A 24,703-nucleotide genomic window follows, 5' to 3' on the forward strand; every position below is an offset into this window, starting at 1 on the left:
AAAATTTAAATTTGAACTGACACACCTATTTAAAAAGACTCCACTCAGCAGGTTTGCCTAATGCGAAATACGAGAGCCAATATTATCTGCTAGTCATGGTTCAACATTGGGATTATTCTGCCTGTTTTAGAAAAATCCGAAACCATCATTGATCTGCAAGATGCCATTTTTTAACCATTACACTGGTCTCAAACACATTTTGGATCATGAGACATCAATGTGGACCATTTTGAGAGAATTCAGTTCATACTTTTGAGAAGAGGCTGCAGACAGCATCAGTCACTCCACAGTGTTCACTGTGTGGTATTCAGTTGCTGTGCTCAGTGAGGAGTCATTTCTTCTCATTCTGTGGTCTCTCTCGCCCTCTAGTGGTGCTCAGAGAATCTGCAGCTACTAAAAGTTAGAGCTCTCCATGTCCTGAGTAAATACTTGGATCAAATGACTCTGCTCTACTGGAGGTGACACAAACATCGAGTCTCACATGTTTTCTTTTCCCATCCCTCATGAAATGCTGGAATTCGTGCTGCTACTTCCCGAGTCTGCTTTGCCTCAGCCATGATGTTAAGTCACTCTTCCACCTGAAAACTGACTGGAAATGATGGCATGTTTTTGCTAAATAAAGTGGTACTGCTCTTTTCTCAGTTGTGGAACATGTGGACATCACATCTTATCTCTCCTTGTCCATGAACACCTCTCGCCTGGTGAAGAAGGCACAACAAAGGCTCTTCTTCCTCAGGAAACTGAGGAAAGGGGTACAGGAACATCCACACCACTACCAACAGACTGAGGAACAGCTTCTTCCCCAGAGCTGTCCGAACTATTACCCCCTGCAGCCCCTTACTGGAGTGAGAGACTATGAGGACTATGAGCCACGGCACAGTGCACTTTGTCCACCTTCACCTGCACTTTATTTTTACTCAACATTTAACATTTCAAGGCAATCTTGAATCCTGTGCTTCCACTATTTCCAGCATCACTTTTAGCTTGAGGTTTAATGCACTCTCACATCCATCTCTCATTTGGAAGACCTCAAGGCCTTCCAAAGAAGGCTTCCAGTTTTCAGAAATGAACTTTAGCAATGTTTGTTGATAATGTTTAATCGTAGTCCTAGTCACACAACCGCAGTAGATAAATAAGTGATTAATTGCATTACGCAAAGTCTCTTTCAAAATTTATTAGACTACTGACATGTTGGACTAGGCTTAAATATTTAATGTGAGATTGATTAAAGTTGAAAAAGGCCACAACTGGACATTTTAATAATTTACAGTGTTATGTGGAGTCCGTCAGAAATAGAAAGGGTTATAACCCCTTCTCTGCATTTACTGTTTCTAAATTATATTTAAATAAAGAGGAAAGACTGAAAGGGATTACCCATAATCAATAGAGTTAATGTGATATTTTACGTATCCAACACAAACTGTGTCTACTTCTTTTTACACTTTTTTTAACTCATCCCTCCTGAAAAAATAAATTTCTTCAGTGTGAGATTAAAAAAGTCTTTTCTAATCTAATGTGCTAACTGAGACATGTTGGAAACTGCCATTCTCTCATTTAGCTCGCTTGTTCACTGTGTTTTCATGGTGGGTTCTGTTTGGTGTGAGTTTCATCACGCTAAATCCTACATCATAAGACTTTGAAATAAAACTATGCATAATTTCCAAGCAAGAAATAAGAACAAATTCAAAGCCAAGGGACGTTCCTTTGTCGATTTCTAGCAGTTCCACCCAAGACCTGTCGGTGGCAGCAAAGCGCTGCCGACTATCAAATACTCCCACAAAACCCAGCAGAAGAAGTGGCAAGCTGGCGGAGAACGAATGCAGGGAAATGGGGTGAGTATCGTGATATTTATCAGCCGGCTGAACAAAATGACATAAAAACATTTGATTTGGTGGCGATAAAATGAAATTACACACTTGGAACGCAAGCGAATCGCGTCATGTTGTTTAATTCACCGCCGTTTTATGCGAGCTTGTTGTGACAGCTGCTGTCCGCCTACACATAGCAGCATCTTTCACTGTCTCTGTTAGCCAGTTAGCTCTTAGCCAGCTAGCTGCCATCGTCGATTGTACTGTAGCTTGACAACATAAGGCTATCTGATATTATGTCCGTCTTTTTAAACGGTCTACTGTCAACGTGTGAGTGTATGTCAGACGAATAAAAAATATTTTACTGCAATTAGCCTTGGCGACGTTATAACAGATAGCCGGGAGCTGTCAGCAGGCGAGAAAAATAACTAGCTACCTGATTAAAATTTCATATTCGGGAGCACAGCGATATATATATCTTATTTTATTTATTTATTTGAAAAGACTCCTGTAACGATGAAACGTACTCAGGTTGGCTGCCAGTTGAGTCTGTCCTACATTTCTGTCAGATGCATGAGAGACAGAGACCTATTTTTATATTCCCTCCGGTTTCGAAAGACTCTGTGAACAGAAATGAACATGCTGTGTTTGGGTGGGACGTGAACTAGAGGGAACAGATGTTCTCTCGGGCGTTTTGTGTTCATTGTTCATGAAGCAGTGCGCTTTTAACAGTCACTTTCTACGAACGCAATGGTGACCTTCAGGCTGGGGCTGCTGTGAACATGTGCAGAGTGTTTTAAAATCTGCAGAACCCGAGATGTGAGTGTCCACTTTGGACAGTTGTGGTGCTGCAGTGTTTATTAATTTTGATCCAAACAGCATCTATAGAGAGCCTCTTGCATACGTGATGTGTATGTTTTGTACTGGGCACAGTCCCTCAGCCTGGAAAAGTCTGTTTTTATTATTTGAAGTAACTCATGCATCTCTGTGATGTGTGCTGTCTTCATTTTTCATTATGTCAGGTGTGTATTGTCTTTATTTCTGAAATAAAGACAATTAACTATTTTATTTTAGATGCACTTTGGCAAAGGCACATTGTCAGAACTTCACTGGAGGTGTATTTATGGAAACAGTTTTTCTTTCCTAGAAAGAGGAGGTGAAGTTTTACTAGTAGGTACTGTACTGCGGGGATGAATTTGTGCTGGATCCTGCCGGAACAGGATCCAGGACCTCCCAAGTTGGGTCCAGCACCCTGAATCCAGTCACTCCTTTGTCACTATTAAAATCAGTAAATTCATTTTGTGTAATATTTCATCTTATTGCCCCAACAGCTGAGCAATTGGGTGTTTGTGCACAGAAATGATGAATGAGTAGCCTGAATTAGGGGGTGGTGTCCAGGCCCGTAGCACTGGAACAGCAGAGATCGATAGACAGAACGCATCACTTGGTTCAGTTTCGTAGCCTGCTTGCTTTTAGTGATTGTTAATAGAACGTATTGCCCTATCTGTTGTTTCTACGTGCCGGCCCCTGCTGATTTTGAATGATGATTGTAAATGTTCTAAATAATAGATGTGAATACACAATGTCTTTTTTTGTGGTGACAGTTTTGGAAAAGCTAGAACCGAGGCCCCGTGAGTTTTTTTTTATATTATGTTATGTTATGTACGGCCCCTCTCTGTGTTCCAGGACGTTCTGATTTACAAATTAAGCACTACTGTACTGCCGTAAATCCAAACAGAATAGTGTAAAGGGGTGCACATCTTCACAGTAATTTATTTTTATTATGAAGAACTGTTTGTTTAAAATGTATAATATGCATCTTTTTGTGCACATACATTGCTTACACATTACCTCATGTCACACCTCATCTTCCCTCATTAATCCCTCTCCTTCTCTCCTCCACCAGTCTACCTGACTCTTGCTGACCTTCAGTGACGATTGGCCCCCACAGCCATCTGTCAGCATGCAGGGATTCTACTCCAAGCTCGACTCCTCTCCCTCCTCGTCCCCGTTATTGGGGGTCGGCCTCGGGCGGGAAGGCGCTCCTGTGCCCCTCAGCCTGGCTGTGGAGACGGAGAAAGCTCAGGCCCTCCTGCAGACATTCAGCTCCGCCTCTCTGCTGGCGTCGGCAGGACTCGGTATGTTCTGCGTGGTGGCGGACCACGCCCTCCAGCTGCCGGTCATTCAGCACCACCTGTGGCTGCGCGCTGCCTTGGACAACGCCACGCATGGATTGGTTGGACTGTGGTCATGGGCTGTTGTTATTGGACTGAGGAAAAAGAGTGATCTGTATGAGGTGCTGTTGGCTGGTCTTCTGGCATCAATTATAGACCTGGACCACTTCTATATGGCTGGATCCCTGTCACTCAAGGTAAGACCTGCACCCTTTCAGAGGGTTCTTCTACATATTTAATAAGTGTAGAAATGTACCAAACATGGCAAATCTGCAGAGTGTACAGTCAGTCTACAAAACCTTTAACTAATTGATGCTAATTTTGAAGAAAGCGTAAGTCCAGTGTTACAGAATTGAGCAAGGCTAAAGCAGATACACATGAAAAAAAAGGAAAAGATAAAATAAATAATGAAAAGAATCATGACTTTCTGCTCTCAAACGCTGATCTTACTTACTCTTTGCAGTCCACGATTGATAAACAGTCAGTATTTGACATTTGGGGGCGCAACAGCGTTTGTCTGGCACCAGCCATCTTTTCTTGTAAAAATATTCGTATTCCTTTTGGGATGATTTAGAACAGGCACTAAACACTGAACACGCATCATCCTGTGATTAAATCAGTGCATTTGAGTGGCTTTGCTGAGTCTATAGTTTGTACTGAAGAAGGACAAGAAAGCAATACCAGGGAGAGTGGAGATGAATTGTAAATCAGACATCCCCTTATCTCTATCACTGTCTTCAGTGATCCATAGAGTATGTATCATTTTCAACCAACTTCCTCTACTTTTTATCAACAGTAAAGTAAAGTAAAAATCATAAAGACTGAATTCATTCTGTTTTTGCATTCCAGCTTTTTTGGAATAGAGTTTTACAGTAAGTAGCCGTCCGATTAAGGGACACCTTTTTGATGATCGGCTCGTGTGTATGAAGTATAAATTGATTTCATGGGAAATCGTTCACTGTCTGGTCAGCAGTGTCTATAAAAGTCTGGCAGACCTCCAGGAAATTGCTTATCTGCATTGACTCACACAACTCTGCAGAACTACTGCAGCAAAGAGCTTGCAGTAATAATTGTAGATTATGGAATGATAATATTCTGCTGAAGAACGTCTTGAAGCTACTCACTGGTCGGTAATTCCACTTTCCTTCCAGGCCGCTGTGTCGCTCCCCCAGCGTCCTCCTCTCCACTGCTCCTCTCTCATCCCCGTCCTCTGTCTCTCGCTCCGCTTCCTCATGTGGATCGGACGCCTCAAAGATGCTTGGTGCTCCTTGCCGTGGATGCTTTTCATTTCCATGGCGACGCACCACGTGCGGGATGCCGTGCGCCACGGCCTGTGGGTGTGCCCGTTCGGCAACACGGCGCCGCTCCCCTACTGGCTGTACGTCAGCACCACGGCCACGCTCCCTCACCTGTGCTCAGTGCTCATGTACCTGACGGGAACCAGAGATGTGATCTCCACCAAACACGGGGTGGCCATCGACGTTTAGACGTTTGCCAACGTCGTCGACTGGGCACAGGAACGGTGTTCGCTGTTTGAAACAACCTTTACTTGAAATTACTGGAGAACATTTGTGGCACTTGAGAGCTACGGCGCTTGAAAGGTGATGCTGAAAGAGGAATTTAACCTTTTTTTCAGCTCAGGTGTAGAGAAATGTTGGCTAAGAATCAGATTTTTTTTAATGGCAGATGCTATCAGGAGCCAGGTGTCCGTAGCCAGCAGTGCTATTTGCACCAAACCATGAATTTCTTAAACATAACCAAGTCGTCTTGGTGCCTGAACCGAGCCCAAATGCAACTGAAAATAAGTCATCTAAGTCTAAAAAAAAATAAATAAATAATATTGAATTCTGGTTTCACTTGGGACACGAACCACTGTTTCCTGGGTGAGCGTTCTGTGTTCGACCCATTCATCCACCACGACCTTGGACCTTGTCTCTCTTTATACTACGTCATCCAGTGACAGGCGTAAGACGCTGAATAGCTGCTGTGTGACTGTTCTCCCCCAGGTGCAAATAGACACAATAATAAATGGGCTTTCCGTGGATTGAGACATCTGTAAAACTACAAGTTAGCTTCTGGAAAAAGGGACGTTCCAGTAATGGTGCCAATCTTTTTTTTTTTTCTTTGACTTTTTTCTCTGGTATTATGGACGTTTATCAGTATCCTGTTCACTGATCTGGAGAGTAAGGCTGATCTTTCGGGAGTGACCCTTTAAAGCTTTGACATATCATTTTGCAGAGGCTTGCCTGCCCTCTGCTCGTCCGCTCAAACCCCTGTAAGACACCTGAGACTTGACCCCCAGCCACCACAGAGGTGTTCGTATCGTTTCATGGCCCCTGAACTGTCACTATGTAACTGCGTGTCACTCTCCCCTTCAGTGCGTCAGCAGCATATTACCACTTTTATTCCACTGTGTATTTAAAATCACTCCATCTGCCAAACTAATGACATTTAATGTATTATTCATTCACTGTAGGGTGACTTTTAAATCACTACCGCATTCCCATGACAAATCCACTTCAGCAGGCTTTTATTTGGCGGCTTGGACGAGCCTTATTGTCCAGCCAAAAATAACGTTTCCTGTACAGGCCACTTTTTGCAAATTGGTTTTCAGCACCAACCCCATCAGCCGTGGTTATAGATCAGGATTTTATGGCTGTGTGACCTGGTGGTATTTCTTGGTATTGTTGGATTTAGCTGAAAAAAGAAAACAAAAAAAACACATTTGTTTTTCCAAATGCAGCGGCAGCATTGTGCCTACAGTGAAACCTTATTTAACTGTTTAAATTTTTCATGTTTAATCCGAAGCACCAGGCCTGCTGGCTCACAAATGCTGCAGAATTCAGACTGTTTTCAGCTGTACACGTGACAGAAACCAAGAAGCAGCCTTTATTTTTACAGTTTCAGACAGGAAAGTATCATTTACATTCACAGTTTCGGCTCACTTGTTGCAGCAAAAGCAAAGGACGATAAATGACTGATGACTTTGTGTTTTAATGTCAATAACGTGTGTGTGGTGTCTTTATTTTACACCAAACATAGAAAGGATAAGAGGGCGGGGAATGATTTGTTCAATAGTGTGTCCATTTCTAGTAATATATTCATATTACTACTTAATATTTACAGAAATATAAAACAAGAACAAAAAAAAAATGTAATTGCTGCATTAACTTGCTGTATATTGTTCCACTGTAGTATTTTTTGTGATGCTACTGTCAAATGACTGATACAGTACAGTCTACGAGCTGAAATTCCCAGCTGGCTTCTCCGTGGTGATCACATGACTTGTAGAAGGACCCGGGCTGTTTTTTTGAACTATTAATCACACATGAATATTATCATCCACTAAGACACAACCTTGGAGGGCAGGAAGGAGGGAGTCATCACTGTCTTAGATATAGACAGATCACACACATTCATTCCATAACAGTATTATTTATTCTAAATGAAATGGTGCATCATGTGTTGTAATAGAGTGGATATTGGATTTAATAGGTTTTAGGAACTTTCTATAGTAATTTGAATGTAGTTGACATGGTTTGAGCATAAAAGGGATGGAGGTGATGGATGGGAACAGTCTGCTTCTACCTTTTTGAGCTGGGTCAGATTTTAGTTCAATCACATTATTCTCAAATATTTTAATGTCCATCCATACATTTGTGTTTTTTTTTTTTTTTTTTTTTGTTATGAAGCTGCTGGTGATTAAGGCTGTAGTGATGCTTGTTGTCCACTAGGTGGCTGCAGTGAGCTTATAAGGATTCACAGTTTGTTAATTTGGTACTAATCAGGTCTTAAATTCTGAGACTTGCACAGTGTGTTATAGGAAAAAAAAGTCCTGGTACATATGACTTTAATTCTTTATTTTTAGTTGCTTGGGTGTCTTTGTGTTTTGTTTTGCTGCTATTGCACTATCATCTGTGTTTTAATTATTCAGGAAATATTTCCCTTTTATCTCTTGGAAGGTACGAAGACCAGGCTGGAAACACTGTACTACACCTAGTTTTAGGAAGAAAAAGCTACACAGTAGCTGCTGGCCCATTTTAGTTGTCATTTTCAGTGAAGCATCTCTTTTACTGCTGCTTATGTTTACAATGTGACCTTCATTAATGCAATATTATGTTAAATTTTGCACATAATTTTCTTATGTTTGAATCATGTTTTTGTTGAATGTGTTTTTTATGACAGTTTTGATTTTAGTAGTAAGAAAGTATAGACAGTAACAAGATAGTTTTAATGTAGTGTTTTTATCTCAATAAAATATATCCTGTATACTGTATATATTCTGTGTTTGTGCATCAGTGCATATTTGGATTTTTCAGGTATACCGTATCAAAAATGGATGGTAGTGAGAGGACAGAGCAGGAAAGAACTGATCCAGGTTTTTTTAGTTGTACAGAATCAACTCACTATGTATCATTAAGCAATTGGAGAGATCCATGTCAGTGCAAGAATCCATTGTAGAAAAGCCGGAGATGCTAATTTCTATCCTGACACCATGTTCAGAGCAAACACAGGTTTTATGATGTGTCTCACCAAACAGCTAATAGTTACTGGTGGGAAAATGGACTGAATTTTTGGTACGGTCCCGTGATGTTGGTTGTCCTCTGGAGCTACAGAAACACAATCCAGCACCCTTGCTCAGTTCCACACACTGCTGCCACTGCTGTGGGCCTTTTCCACTCGCTCTCTGTGACTTTGCATGATGACAGAATGGGAAATAAACAGAAGCTGAATAGAAATTCAAACTCTGCAGTTGCGCAATACTTACCTCATTTATCAGAGCTTCAGCGCACGAGCTGTGGCTGCGCTTCAGCCACAGCTCGTGCGCTCTCTCTAAGGCATGTGCTGAGCTGTTGCTGCTAATTGGGAATATCCTGAACACAGCAGAAGGAAGTTTTTGGCCTGAGTCAGAGCTGCATGCAAGTTATATAAAATGACTGTTTTCACTGTCCTCTCCATTGTTCTCGGGGTTAAAAGCTTACTTTGTACACCGCCTGACTGGTTATTCAGAAATTCCTCAGAAAAGGTTTCCTCATCGACAAAGACATCAAAGTGGCCCACCTCATATCAATGATGACTGGAGAACAATAAAGATCCTGTAATTTCCCTGCTTGGACCCCGAAGATGCTAAAGCCTGCATGACGACGTGTTTGTGGTGTGGCAAGTGCAGCCAGAATACCAAGGCAGTGTCCCTCCAGTTGGACATCTTAAAAGACCCTTTCACAAAGACAACAAAAGCAGGCCTGAGCATTTGGGATTCATCAGACGCTGTCACAATCGGATAATGGAAACTTTCTAAAAGAGACTGCAACAGGAAGCGACAGGCTTTACGGGAAATTTGGTCAATTTTTGGACAATCAGAGACTCAAACAATACAAACAGCGTAGACGAGCCATCTTCTCCACTACTGGCTCATTTGTGCCATATTTAAAATGTTTTGGACCTCAGACAGTTGGCATTTATCATCAACGCTACAATCAACCAGTCACTAACTTGGCACCGATGTTTCAACCAACCAGCAGCCGGAGAAGAAGCAGAGAGACAAACGAGTTTCTAATGAAAACAGGTGCAGTTTTAACAGACGAATTAAAGGTATGGAAGAAAAGCGTGTGAAGCAGAAGGAGGATGCCAAATGTGTGATAAAATAGTATTTATTTCACAGACAGATACAAGGAAGGAAGAAACAAAAAACAGCTTATGGTGATATCTGTCGTACACATTAAGCAATTAAAAAAAAAAATATGTACATCTGAGAATGGATGCCTGAGTGAAATTTGAGTTATAAGAACTAAAACCAACAGGCTCCATCTGCCATCACATACTGCAGAGGAACGTAGAAAGACTGAGAATACCACGAATGTGTCCACAATAACAGAGAAAACGCCGCTAGAGTGAAGCAGAAAGGTGGTCGTTAGTTGCACACTGTACAGGAAAACTGCAGATCACGCTGAACCTCAACCACAGGACGAACAGGGTCACTGATACTGCAGACGGCCCACATGAAAGTCAATCTGATGGATGGTTTACAAAACTTTACCTGGAAAAGTGTCTGAAAACATGTATCATAAAAATATCTCTGACTGCGAATAAACATTTCTGACTTTTGTTTTGCTCTTTAGATTGGAAAAATAGTGATTTTGTTACAGTTAAGCAACCCTGGGGTTTCATATTTACTTTTTTTTTTTCACTTTACTTGTGTAGTTCTGCTCTACGAAGCGGCATATGCAGAATTTAAGCTACAGTGAGCTAGCAGGAAGTGTGTTCTTTATCTTGATTAAAGTCACTTCAAGCAGACCTAGAAAAGCAGGGAAAATTCTTTTAATTAAGATCTGACAAGCACTGAAGGAAATTATTGGCAAATTAATATTTGGGGGTCATGTTACGATTAAAAAAAACAATGCCATCCATTGCTAGTTAACAATTCTCTCGTTTAAAAAGCTGAATAACAGGTGTAATTTTGACTTCTTTTGTTTTGTTTATAGAGCATTTTGCTACATGTCACGTCAGATGCTTTATCCTTTTCTAGCTCACACTGATCTGACATCTGTCTGCGCGCGCTCCGCTCCAGCTCAAACAGAAAGTAAAAGATCAGCTCTATTCATTTCAAAATGATACCGCTTTACTTTCTTTATCAATGTTGCCACAAGAATTCAAGAAGAGCTGGAAAAAACAAACAACTAAAAAAAACACTAATTCTAATTTGCCATTCGTCTGACTGCAAAGAAATGAAAGAGACAAGAGCAAAGCAAGTCGGGTGAAGATAAATTCAGTAAACACATTGTCCATACAGTAATCGTACAGTAACACAGCTTCATATAACTGGGTAGAAAGACACAAATACACAATGTGGGGAAGGTTCTCCAGACAGGATTATCCTCAGTCACTAATGCTTTTACTGTGGGAATCTCCCTTCAGTCACTCTGGAGATTTTAAATTGCAATGTTAACTAGAACTGGTACTGGTACTGGTTCTACACAAAATTTAAAGGCAATATAATTTAATTTTGACTGAATATTAAATGCCATTTGCTCTAATTTGAATTGTTGTGAGAGCAAACTTGTTATTTTCCAATTACAATAATAATGAAATGCACGTTCTGTCTAATGGGCTGTAATAAAATGAACTGTAAAAGTGCTATTAACTGCTAATTTGTCTGCTACAAATTAGCACAGTTCTGAGTTAAACCATGTCTGCGAAACTAGCCCAAAGAATATGTTTTTTTTTCTCTACATATAAACATCACTTATAATAACATACATGAAACATATTTTGTGTGATATACAATAATATACAAAAAAAAAAGAAGCTTCAACTGGATCCATGCATAATATGTGGAGCTAGCTTGAGAGAACATACAGTCGTCAAACTGGAAAAAGCTTGACTTAGATGCACCTTGTGTTTCTGATACAAACTACACAGTCAGTCAATCAATCACTCGGTTGATAACGACACAGCTTTGGATCGACAGAATTAAACCACCAGACCAACAGAAAGAACAAAAAAGCTATTTTTTGTTTAACGCGAGCGGCCCGCTCGAACGGCCGGGCCTCTCACTTCCATCCGTTGCTGACGGTTAGCCAGGACACAAGGTTTGTAGGCGCAGGCGTCAAAAGCGAAAGGAAACCAGATAACGTACGCTGCACTAGAGGTATTTGGGGCTGTTCATACGGTTAGCACTGGCCGCCCGGATCATTCATTTTCCACGAGTCGGTGGGACGCGAGGCGCGAGCGCAGTGAGCGGGAGTCGCTCTTGTCGGTCAGTCGAGCTCGTGGTCATCTCATGTTCACACTCGATGGCCGACGTGCTCCGCCTGAGCTGAATAAATTCGGCTTCCATGAGATAACTGAGCAGTTGGTGAAGGCTCGACTGGTCTGTCATGCTGATGGATACAGAGGAAGGCTCGTACAATCGCTATGTTCAGCTACACCAAAACTGTGCTGCAGCTGCTCACTGCTAATGTTTCTGTGGTTGATTTGTGTCAAAGACCCACTGAAAAATTGCATTAAAAAAAAGAAGAAAGAAATAAAAATGTCACATTAATTCTAGTTTACTGGAGAGTAAGCTTCCTGGTGTGTCGTGTGTCTCTGGTATTGGAAGTGGTGGACAGGAACGCACGCACACACCCACACACACCGTTTCATTTCTGTCCCCGGTTGCTGGAGTGGCGATGGCAGCGGCGGTTGTGGGAGCCCACTCAGCCACGTGCAAGAGCCCCACGTCAAACTTAGATGCAGCACTTTCATCCCATCAGACCCACAGTGAAGCTGTTAATGATGTCATGAGGTGGTCATGAGGGCAGTTTACGAAAAAGGATGATTATTTCTCAAATTACTCGGATGGAAAACAAAGTGCTTTACAGCATTAGCCAGCTAGCTTGATGCCTAAAATAAACAAACCAGCTTGTTATCATGCATTTCTACCTTTAAAGCTACATATCTAATTTAATACATACAGCCTAAACAGTTTACTAATATTGGCTAACTTAAATAAACTTTTAGTCCTAATTAAAATACGCCTCTTATTGTCTCGTTATTCCTCTCAACAGCAGGTAATAAACCTGGCTCCCCAACCTCAGGCCAACAAGTTACATACACATACACAACACCAAGTTAAAAATAATACTAATGCTGCAAGCTGATGAATCTTTTTAACAACAGTTTTGATAGTTAGGGTTAAAACTTGAAGGGGTAGAACCTTGTTGAATTGTGCTGGTTTTATTATTTGGCTTCTACCAAAACTGAATAGCCGTGAGGTGGAACGACCCAGAGATGTGAAACGTGCACCAATAACTGAAAATGCTTTGCAAATGCTTCCCATGAAATATGACCCCCATTGCCCTGATGGTGGCGCTGTAATAATGAATGCAAATCACTGATTCTGAAAGGCAAAGTCCTTTATGACATTAATCGAACTGATGTGTGCTCTGCAAAAAAACCTCTTTGACCACAAAAGTCTGCCATGGTGGATTTTTTTGCTAATTAGCATCAACGTGCAAAATGAGTGCTTTATGGATTTACATCAGCACCAAATGTGGTATACGGCATTGTGGGACTGAGACACGGCTGCCATCAACCAGAGAACTTAGCAAAGGGTGGGGCTTAGCAGGATACTGGCCATAACTCATTGACCATTTGTCCAGTCATTCTAAATCTTGGTAGACAACCTCTATCTGTGTTTGGGAATAGGCAGTCTATCTAGCATTATATGCTATACTAATTCTATAATAAATGGGCAAGATTGTTCCAAAACTATGTCAACATCAATCAAGAAACCTCAGCAAGGGCGGGTCCTCACAGGAAACTGGCCACAACTCAAGTTGTCCCAAAGTAATCCTGATTAAACTCAGTGGAGGCGCCTGGCACTGTGTCCTAAACATGCCCAAGTTCATCATTTATCAAGAAAGTGACAAACGTTTGCCAGTAATAGCTTCTCAGGTGTGACGATTTGCTGCTTTTCTCTGTCATGTCATAGTAAATGAAGTATCCTTGGCCCTGTCAAACAAAATAACCAATTTGAGGATGTCACCTTAACCTTTTGGAAATTCTTACGTTTTTTAATAGAAAAACATAACTGACAGATGAATTGATGATGAAAATAATTGTTAGTTTCAGTCCTACAGTGGACACATTACTATACTGTTCAACTATCTGTGAGCCATGAAGATATCGTGCCATCCTGATTTTAAGAGTAACTCAGCAGCCCTTGAAAATCTTTTTGCTGACACTTGGCGGTTTAACTTCTCACCTTGTTGCAATGATGTAAAAGCGGACTCCAGGAATCTGTGACATCACTGTTTAACGTGGTCACTGGCGCAACACAGCACACTTCTGTGCACACACCCGACCACGCCCACCGGTGGTGCTGGGTGTGTCCTCTTCCTCTTTTGCATGAATTTGAAGAAAGAAGTTTGATTGTCATCCACCTGGTAACAAACTAGGCTGGGTTTGACTTCCATCCCTGAACGACCTGTGTGTAATCTCTTAAAGAAATGCTGACATATGACCACTGTCAAAACTGCTTTGAGAAGTAGGTTACTGGGTGTTCTTTGGAGTTTGACAGGACAGCTGAATATCTACCGTTTAATATTCTCTAGCTAAGTAAATATCTATTTAACGTCATAATGCTGGTGGTTTGTGAAAGGCCAGTATCTCCTTTCTTATCTCTCTCTCTCTCTTCTCCGCATGTGCGTCTTTCATTCACACACACTGGGGAACAGCGGATGGATGGATAGAAAGAGGTATAACAGAAGAAACAAAAGTACACCTCTACTAAAGACATCAGACAACAAAACAAGCATATCATGCAACATAAAAATCACTTGTTGTAAATGAAAATAAAGTCTAACTAACCCAACCCACCCACACTGGACCTTATTCTCCATGTCCATCCCTCAGGTCAGGTTGCCCCTCAGCTGAGAACATAATGCCCGTAGTTGCTGCTTTGGCATCAGACGCACACAGAGAAACTGGCAGAAGTTATGCCTCCTTCACAGCATTTAGTCGGTCGGTCAGTCGATGTAATAACGGACGCACATGAATCTGTTACTTCTCACAATGAAGCAAAACAAACAAAAAAAAAAAACACAAAAGTGAGGAGTTCTGGGTGAGAGAATAGAGGCAAACTGTCCCAGAAAAGCCCATGTTCTCCTATTTGGCAGCTGCACTTCCTGTCCTTACTTGTTGCTTAAAAGTTCCAAACTAAAAAAAAAAAAAAACAAACTAAAATAAAACATCACTTCTCTCCATAAAGTTTGAGGAGCCTGTCCACCTGAAGCAGCATTGGTTGTGAGTGAATCCAAACGTCCTGACGCAGTCGCTCCTTCAGTCCGCTGAGGAGTCAACTGCAGTGAAGTTGCTGAAGTGAACATAAAGAAACAGAGTAGGGTCTGTTTTCCCTGTCCTCATGGACAGTAGGTGGAGTCTGCTGATGCATTATGGGTAGTGTAGTTAGAAGTGTCCACTGAATACATTCAGGAAACTCTTGCACAACGTACCCTTCAGTCTTACTGGGTAACTTTATCCTCCTCTGCAAAGTTCCTTGTATAGGTTCGTCCCTGTTGTCCTGGATCTTGGATGGACTCAGGCTGATGCATTCTGGTTAGTGTAGTTAAATATGGACGGCCAGCATTCTACAGTGGTAAAGGCAGAGGCTGACTCTTGGAGAGAGCCCTAGAACGGGCTGATGAGGAGAGGATGCTTGAAATCAACCTGAGAGAAGAGAAGAGAAGAGAAGAGAAGAGAAGAGAAAAAGAAAAATCAGTAAGAGAGATAAGAGAAAAGAAGAGAGGACATGAAGGAGAGAAGAGTGGAGGAAAACGGAAGAGAAAAGGCAACTTTAAAAAAAAAACGTGTATAAATCATAATGTAATTAAGGATTGCCTTAGAAGAACAGATTTAAATAACAGAGCTGGATGGGAGATATGCAGGGCTACTTACAGGGTTATAATCTGTGTGAGTGTGTGTGCGTGTGTGTGTTAGGCTTATAATCACAAGTTGGCTGGCTATCTGAAGGGTTGTCTGAATGTTGTTTATAGCTGCACTTTGAATCATTTCAGTTCTCAATATGCCAGAGTTTTGCTATGTTCCTCTCACTGGCTTTTCTCCCATTTGTGGCATTTTGTGGTAGCCTTATAAATCTGGAAGAAGTGACACTTAATTAGGATTTTAATTAGCCTCGCCGCACAGGCTGTTTGCCATCCAGAGGTCTAAAATTGTCCGCCAAACAAGCTAAACTAAGAACACAAACAACCATGTGTGGCCATCAATGAGAGCTCAACATATTCATAACACATGTGCAACAAGACAAATGCCAGCGGAAAATTTAATCTGACACAAAAAGCAAAACAAAACTAAAAGAATGCTGGAGATGAAAGAATGTCTGAGTATGTGCCTCTCACATTAGATTGGCATGGACTTCATCTTGACCATAGAGGCGAGTTCCTGCAGGGTTGCATGATCGCGCCGCCTCTGCCTCACCCTGGAAATGCAAAACAAGTAAACACCAACAAAAAATGTTAAAAATGCCAGGCTTCAAGAATCTCACCCAAAGAGAGAGAAAGAGACAGGAAACACAGCTGTGGCCTGTGGATGTGGGATACGTGTGTGTGTGTGTCTTACCACACGACAAAGATGAGGGAAAGGACGGTGGTGAGGATGACCACGGAGAACAAAACCAGCAGAATGACCAAACCCAAATTACCTTCATCCTCAAATGCAGGATCTGAATGGGAAGAGAGAGGGACAAAACAACGGGGGCGGGGGTGCAGGGAACGAGAGAGTTAAAGCAACAGAAAGATGATGAAAGGATGGAGAGTAGGACTGAGTGGGAAACAGATAGAAGAGACAGATGTGGCGAAATAAAGAAAACATAAATTGGAGGAAGATGTCTTGATGACTCATCAACAAATGCAAACCCTGTGAAAACATGCATTTCATATTTTTGTCCACACATCTTGTGTTTGTGTGTCTGAGACAAAAGAGAGAGAGAGAGAGAGAGAAGTGGTATGTGTGAGTTCTCTGATTCAATTAGTCTCTGGTGAGAAGTTAATTTTAAATCAGCCATCGCAGCTTTCACACAAACATGCATTTATCATACTGAGAGGAGTAAACAACTCTCTTTCAAAGCAGAAACGTTCGCTGCGGACACACACATCAACAATAAAATGTGCAAAAATACTGGGCATTCACAAGATTAAAAAAAAAAAAGAAAACGATTTATGAGCACATCTGCAAATCACACACACACACAAAGACAAAATAGAAGAAGGCATCTGGTTCACAGCAGACAGCTTAAAAAAAAACTGACGGCGTCAGTCACAGCGACTCTGAGCCTCTACTCTGCTGCCAAGACTGTGTGTATTTGCCTCCTAGTGAATACTATTTGTGTGTGTGTGTGTGTGCATGTTTACGAGCGTGTACTTGTGCGTATCTTGCATGTGTACAGAAATGCTTGCAACTGCAGGCAGCTCTCTCCTGTGTTTCTGCACATGTAGATGTGAGCCGTACTTTTTTGTGTACCTTTTTTTAAATGGAGTGAGTCAGAGTCTGAATTCAGTGCATTCATGACATGATCCTCATTTCTTCAAGAAATCAAATTCATTTCAGTCATTTAAGTACCACACAGTCACATATGGTTGTCATCGCAGTTAATATTGTGTCCCCACCTACACAAACATATGCGCACTTATCCCACATACAAAGCGAAACACAGGCTTCCTTAAAATTGAGCTCCATGTCTTGCCAAACTGTTTCTCTTTGTTGCTGCCCTCCAACATTGCCCTTTAAATACTCAAGTAACATTTCATTCCAGTTTTCTATTTTTCAAGTGTAGGTGCTTCCTTGTTTTTTTAATCAGTTTTGATATATATATGTGCTTCTTATACAGTACTGACATGAAAATAATTTGCCATCTAGTTGGGCACCTTATTTTGTCGCCGTTTTGAAAGAAATAAATCATTGGTGAAACAGCAACTTCACGATTACAAGTTCTTGAAATCCACCTTTCAATGTTCTCCCAAGTCTTTCTAAACATCTCACAATGCATGAAGGAACACTGTGAGTGCCACATTTTAAACATCTATCTGAGGAGCTGCTGTCAAACTTGTGACTTTTGTCTCTACTGAAATATATTTTTGTCTTTAATTTAGAGAGAATTAGACATTAATTTTCATCAGTGGTAATTTTACATGTGAGATGTAAACATTCCTTCCATTTTTTTCCCATCTACCATGCCAAGATCTTTGCTTTGCAGCAATTCTTCACAGCTCTCAGCTTTGGTAAGAATATTGTACACAGCACTTACTATTCATCTCTTTTCGTCCCTTTAGTTTCAAATGTCACCTATCTCAGTTTAAACCCTATTTCTGAGCTCAGTGTTTTCTGTTATCTAGTGTTTCAAACGCAAACTATTTAGTCTTTTATTTACTCATTAGTTTGTGAAATGAAAGTCCTGAGTTATGGTTTATAACATCCAATAATGTCTGAATTCTACAGTTTATCCACCTCTCCCAGTGTAGTTGATCCATCAAAATCCATCAAAAGTATTTGATATGTTTGTTACAAAAGCAGCCCACCCTTCCTGCAGAGGCCAGACGACAGAGATAAGAAGTGGAAAAAGTAAGCAAATAATTAAATAAATAAAACACAGTTTTCAATGCAGGCTAATGCCATGTATTCAGTACGCATTCAACCAATTCCATGTTTCTAGTTATGTACTTAACTTTTCACTCTGTAGAAAACATAATGCCCTGCAGGTACAATTTACTGCAGTTCTATGTAATTTGGTGATGAAGCCAGGCATGAGGCGCTTGCACTGGAGAATAATAACGATAAATAATGACTTGCTGCATTAATGACGGATGTGGCTTCCTGCCAAAAAATGAGGTAAAGACACACTCATTCTGCTGTTTGATTAGCTCTGATTCATATGGTTCATGTTATCAGGCTCAAACCCAGACCGGGGGTGTATCATTTGGTTTGAAATAAGCAAGGACCGCCCTCGTCTCAAAACCAATCCCACTTTTGATCAACTAAACTGTTAATAATGTCACCTCAAAATGAGATAATGGATGATTTGGTTTTGAATGTAATGACACATGTTTTAGTCGCGACTCTGAAGCATTTCAGGGACTGAGATGGAAGTCAAATCAGTTATATAGTCAGATAGTAGTAATGCTAGCAATGATAGCAAACTAGTAGTGGATGTACTAAACATAGCAGTGACACAATAATTACAGTAATACTGAGCAGAGTACCTGTACTTTTAGCAGTAGCAGTAATTGTAATAGTAGCAGAAACAACAGGAGTGGAAGTAAAAGCCGTATCATAATAATAGTGATGACAGTAATTGTACTGCCGCTGAGCTACAACATGAGCACACACAACTCCTGAAGACAATCACGATGCAATTATGATTTGAAGAAACAGAGGCGTCTTACTGTGTGACTTTGCAGTGGTGGTCTCAGGCTTTGTGTTGAAGGGAAAAAAATATTCCTCTGGCAGGAGCTCCTCTGTAGGTTCAGGTTCAGGTTCAGGGGTGGTGTAGACTATGAATAGTTGCACACACACACACACACACACACAAACACACATATACAGACTTCAGGCATTTATTCAAGAGAGTATGCAATGAATATGCACAAAGTCCAAAGTCTGTAGTGAAAGGCTACCACTAATGGTTGGATATAGTATATGTCTAGTGCTCGCAGCATGAGCCTTCCTAAACAAATCAACAATTTTGATCGACTGCAAAATTTAAATCATTGCCTGCCGTGTAAAGATACTAAGACCATAGGAGTGGTAATTCTGTTTGTGTAGCAGTCGGTCAGTCAGCTTTATCTCGCCTAAAACAAGTCCAAAGTGCAGCAACAGGCACCAAGAAGAGAGATCACATCTCTCCTCCACTGAATTGGAACTGACCAGACCCAACTGTTTCCCATTCATTACAAAGGCATGACTGGTCACCCTCTGTTTTTACTATTTATCAGATCTCTGTGCAACAAGCAGGGCTGCAACAGAAAAAAATGCCTATTCCACTTGTTTTGTCTGACCACGAGAGCAAAATCCAAAGATATTCAGTTTACTACATCATACACTTCCACATTTGAGAAGGCAGTACCAGGATTCTCTGAATTTTTTGCTTGAAAACTGACTGATTAAAAGATTATGAAAAAAGATTCATTCACCATTCTTCGAGTAATTGCTGCAGCTCTACCAAAACTTTTATCCATAAATATGCCTTTTCTCATGTATTTATTGAGTTTCATTGTTATATTGTATTATATTCATGTATATTTATGGGACTGTATTGTTTTGTCTCTCTGTAAAACACATCACATTAAAAATGTGCTTTAAAAATGAATTTGGCTTGACCTGACTAATGATTTAGAAAAGAACATATTAGGAACTTTCTTTCAGACCTTCCCAGGGCCTGACAAGAAGCAGGGGACTCCATTCACTCCACTGGCTCTCAGAGTTCACCTCGTCACGGGCTCGGACCTGAACTTGGTGGAGGTGTCCAGCCAGGGCGTCAGAAATCACAACTGGACTCTCCTCAGAGTAAATCTGTCAGGACGGGGGACAAGAGCACAAGAAAGTCGCAGTGAGCAGGGAGAGAAGCTGTTGTTGTGATGGCGGTGTCACATGTACAAGGAAAGAAAGTTCAAATAAGGAGACAGCTCTGTGGAACTGCATTGCCAACATTTCTTTCTTTCTTTCTTTCTTAACTGTTTTTGGCTTTAGTGTGTGTTCTGGTTGACACACCAAGCAAAAAAAGTCAGTGAAGACATACTGAAAAAAGCCTGAAATTAAATGACCACTCATTTGATGCGTGCCAGATTTGGGTTGGAAAGGAAAGTGAAATTGTTGAATCTTTTCCACATTCTTATTGTTTTTTTTTCCTTTATATAACATTATCAGTTTGATGAGACTTGACCTCCATCAACTTGCTTACTAACCTCTGACCAGTACATAGAGCCCATCGGCCGGTATCGTATATGAAACACAAGGGGAAAAGCATCATGCAGCGGCCAGGAGGAGGGAAAGTTCCAGGAGACGATCAGCCTCTTTGAATAGCCTTCTAGCTCCTTCACCATCACTGACTCTGGAGGGTCTGGTTTCACTGCAAAGAAAGACAGAAAGAAAGTGAAATTTAGTCACATTTTATTTTTGGTTGTCATACTTTTTAAAAGACAATAAGACACGATTTAGCAAAATAATTTAGTATCAAGTATATGACGACAGGATGTAATGAAGCAAACCAAAACACCTGCTCGGGTACAAATGCTGCATTTCTTCAGCTGGATGTTTTTTGTTTGTTTATTGCAGCCCTTGTTTTTTCCATGATGAATGACCTTGTTTTGCCATATCTTTGCGGCTTTGAGGAATATACAGTGAATCCAACAACGTTCCATGAATTACCATTTATTTCTACGCCTACATCAGACTTTTATCTCTGTACTCGTGTTCTTAATCACATTTCAAACCAGTGTGACAAACAGAATGCAGAGGTTGAGAAAACGGGTGAGGACCATGCAACGACTCTGATGAGTGTCTCAAGGACGCGGTGAATGGCTCTGCTCGAGAGCGACAAGAACGTCATGCAGACGGAGCAGCAGCAAAACAAGATAATTGAGGTCATTATATGAGAACCGAAAGGGCACAGTCACAACAGCAGTCTGGAAGAATTATGAGCAGCTCTAGAAATCATGACATTTTGAGTGTGTGTCATATGAATGTACAGACAGATAAAACAGTGTTTCCCACACATACACTTTACTTTGGTGGGCAGTTCAGGTATATTAATGGCTGCTTAAGTATAACTGGCAACCCATTTTAGTGCTTTTTCTTTAATCCATTCAATAACGCCACCACCCTCGATCGATTAACAAGTGGACAAACTCTCCTCGCTCTGCCCCTCCAGTACCTGTTCGCTCTGCAATCGTGAAAAGGGTCTACTCAGTCTGCATGGAAATATAGAAAAGAGGGACATTCTCTACTATATGTCCCTCCTGTAAATGCACTGATTGTGGTGCGATCCCTCCTCTTTAATGCAGGCCAACTTATGTCTTTGTTTTGTCGAAGCCTTTAAGTGGACCTGGCAGGTGCCAATCATGCTGTGTTGGTTTCGATCATTACGATCCATCAAGGAATCGTGGGTGAAAAAACCCATTGCCAAAATGAGTTGTGCTTTTTGGCCGACTTCATAAACCACACTGCTGACATAGAGAGCAGACACTCAGAAACAGAAACGCATGTACATGTGAAACCTGTGTGCATATGGACATTTGGGAAATAGGGAAAATAAATGACTCTTTTGGCTTCTAGAAGGACATGAACCCTGTGTATCTCTGTTGAGTTTAAACAAAGGGAGGAGTGTAGACAATGGAGGTGCTTTTCAAGCATGAGGCTTGTTCTCCCGAAGTGCAACATCTGACTTTAAATGAGAGTGACCTCACAACTGGAAAAAAAATAACGGAGGGGACAGGGTCAGCAATGTTGCCAGCAAATCAACCATCAGAGAAAGAAATATCACTAATGTGCTCCATAGACATACAATCTTCATGCAAGTGTGTTACTAAAATAAAAAAATATTCTAGTAAGCCCATTTTGTGTGTGTGTGTGTGTTTTTCAGGCTCTTACATAGTTTATGTAACTTAAACCGGACATATGTTGTCTCGGACCCCAGGCCGTTGGTCTCTGTGATTCTCAGGGTGTGGATGGTCTGCCAGAAGGCAGGGTGATCTACATCACAGTGCTTTCGGGTGATGTCCACGATGCATGGCCTCCACTCCTGACCACTCCCCCTTGGATAAGTTTGAGAAACAGTGCTATAATGCGTTATGGTTAAAAGTTTCCACGTATAGCAGAGTGACAGGAAGCACAGAAGCAGAGACAGTCTTCACATTGGGACTCACACTGTACACACTACATTCAAAATGTCACTCTGCGGCACACGCACTATATTTAGCTACTTCACAGCCCATTCTGAATGTGACCTTGGGCGTTACTGTTTCGCTTGCAGTAACTCACTCTTACCTGAAGGAGGCATTGTACTTGGCTGGTAGGAAGGTCTTTACCGAATCCACCCAGGAGCAGCGAACATGCGTGTGATTGGGCACTTGACAGGAAACGCTCAGCAGCCCAGGGGGATCTGGGAAACAGGAGCCAGACAGATTCATTTACAGGACAAACAGGGGGTTTGTTTTTATTTTAAGGGCCCGAGTAAATGTAATATTCTAAAAGCTTCTCTGTCTTGTCCTCAAGTCAAAACTGAATAACTCTGTGCCCTGGTGTCCCTATCATGACCCAACATACTCCAGGCTTGGCCAGTACCATGGAAAACCCCTCTGTCCCACTAAAGGAAGCCCACTTAGGGAGCCGCTTCCTGTTTGAGACATTTACAGGAAGTGGAGGGCTTTGTCTATGTCACGGCCGATAAGACCCATTTCCTCTGAGGACCAGCAGCACTACCGTCATTATCACTGTTGTACTAAGATGTCTCGTTACAGCCAGAGAGCCAGCATAAATTAAACACTGACAGAAACAGAAATGGAGAGATGAGAGAGAAACAGAGGGAAACACGCTGAAACTCAAGAGCGATGAGAATGTGTGAGTAGGAGAAACAGAAACTAGTTTTACGCTGAATTATCCAAAGAATGGAGAATGAACTTCTAGAATGAACTATGAGAGATCGGGATGCTGCCTGTGCATGTAGGGGCTGAAACACAGGAGACACCGACATGTTCCTGCTGCAAGCAGTATCTTCTTTAAAGCTGCGGTCCCATGGCGAGAGACTGAAAGTATGGCAGAGCTGTTAAAGTGTAATAACTTCTAAATTAGGCACCGTGAGCCTGGACAAGTCACAACAGTACTTACGGCCCAGCCTGAGTTTGACAGAGTGGAGGAGGAGCCCCTGGTTGTCATAGCAGCTGTAGTTGCCCTGCGCAGAGTGGTCGACATGCAGCAGGACTATGCTTCCATCTGATGTCACTTTGTGCCATGGTAACGCTGAGCTGTGGTTGAGATGCCACACCACAGGTATCCTGGTCGGGAACACGTTACAGTTCAGTTATTATGCTTACGAGGACTTGCTTACCTGTGTGCTCAAATTATGTTTAACACTTTAAGCATCAAAAAGCTACGTCTGCATATCACTACTTTCATTTAAATGACATGTCTGGCATTGTTTTAAATATTTGTTGCTGTCTATAAATCACTTTTTTTTTTTTAGTTTTAAACAACAATGGAGGTCGATGGCACAGAGGAATGAGATATATCAGGATGGGATGTTGGGTTTGTCTTTTCATTGAATTTGCTGGCAATAATTATTTCCTATTAATAGTTTACTGAATTTTCTTTCTTTCTTTTTTTTTTTTTAAAGATGCTTTAGCTTATGCTTACTGTCCTTTGCTAATGAAGCTGAACTCTGTTGGGCATTCATTGGCTCTTACTCAAATCAGATAATTTAGCCTAGTTTTGCAGCTGTTCTAACAATGCAGTCCTTTGTAGCTTGTTATCTTCTGTTGCCTTAAAAACAAAAATGTTGACAGAACACCGCTAAAACTGAAAGGGTTTTCTGTTATTTTGTCCAGGGTTTATCACATTGCCCAGCTTGCCTCAACTTTGTACTCTAGTTTATTTTAGAACATGAATGAACCTATTCCCGTACAACCTCTGAATGTCATACATGTCGCCGTTATACTAATGTTTTACATCACTGACAAAAATCTCTCCTTACCCGGTTTGTGGCTTCCCGCATGCCAGTGTCACATTTGACTCCAAGCGCCCATACTGCACGCCTGACACTGCAAACACAGACATCACATAAAACATTAAAGCACATTGTTGTCTGGCTCAGAGTATCTGCACACCGCACAATCTGACATACCACGTGTCTGCATTGTCTGTATTAATGTGATTTAAGTGCCACCATTTACAGTAGAGCCAACAGTATCATAATAACATGACCATACAAGGTTAGGGATCCTGCAGACACTTGGCTGAGGAGACTTTGGCACACATTATAAAGGTCCTCCGGTGTGCTTTATTTTTCTGAAGGTTTATCATCATCACAATCAAAATAATATTCCACTTCAATAATAGACAGAGAAGCAGATAAACATTTTAAGAACATAACAACATACAGAAACACTCTCAAACGCCATTTAGAAACATTCTCCTTGTACTGTGAGGAACTACTAGCTCTGCTGATCCCGCTGAGAA

At 41.3% G+C, this 24,703-nt stretch overlaps 2 protein-coding genes across 3 annotated transcripts in view; one reads left to right on the forward strand and one right to left on the reverse strand.

The window, feature by feature from the left end:
• The first annotated feature begins 1,779 nt into the window (after window positions 1-1,779).
• On the forward strand, window positions 1,780-8,825 carry tmem267 (transmembrane protein 267). Its single transcript, XM_041960282.1, has 3 exons — window positions 1,780-1,832; window positions 3,715-4,179; window positions 5,134-8,825. Exons 2-3 carry the CDS (start codon window positions 3,772-3,774, stop codon window positions 5,467-5,469), a joined length of 744 nt encoding a protein of 247 aa, XP_041816216.1. The 5' UTR covers window positions 1,780-1,832; window positions 3,715-3,771; the 3' UTR covers window positions 5,470-8,825.
• Window positions 8,826-14,680: 5,855 nt separating this feature from the next.
• The window catches only part of il11ra (interleukin 11 receptor, alpha), a 45,146-nt gene continuing 35,123 nt past the window's right edge, over window positions 14,681-24,703 (reverse strand). Inside the window, exons 3-12 of one of the 2 annotated variants that reach the window (XR_006007818.1) lie at window positions 24,219-24,285; window positions 23,357-23,523; window positions 22,517-22,631; window positions 22,121-22,284; window positions 20,437-20,600; window positions 19,900-20,044; window positions 18,919-19,026; window positions 16,100-16,300; window positions 15,880-15,959; window positions 14,681-15,190 (exon numbers count right to left, since the gene is read on the reverse strand). Coding sequence is in view for 1 of the 2 variants with exons in the window: in XM_041960603.1 (XP_041816537.1) it covers window positions 15,881-15,959; window positions 16,100-16,202; window positions 18,919-19,026; window positions 19,900-20,044; window positions 20,437-20,600; window positions 22,121-22,284; window positions 22,517-22,631; window positions 23,357-23,523; window positions 24,219-24,285 (1,112 nt within the window). In the remaining variant the exon portion in view is untranslated. The remainder of the gene's footprint in view (window positions 15,191-15,879; window positions 15,960-16,099; window positions 16,301-18,918; window positions 19,027-19,899; window positions 20,045-20,436; window positions 20,601-22,120; window positions 22,285-22,516; window positions 22,632-23,356; window positions 23,524-24,218; window positions 24,286-24,703) is intronic. The other variant, XM_041960603.1, reaches the window with a different exon arrangement.

This window comes from Chelmon rostratus, chromosome 19 (assembly GCF_017976325.1).
Source record: "Chelmon rostratus isolate fCheRos1 chromosome 19, fCheRos1.pri, whole genome shotgun sequence".
Taxonomy (NCBI): domain Eukaryota; kingdom Metazoa; phylum Chordata; class Actinopteri; order Chaetodontiformes; family Chaetodontidae; genus Chelmon; species Chelmon rostratus.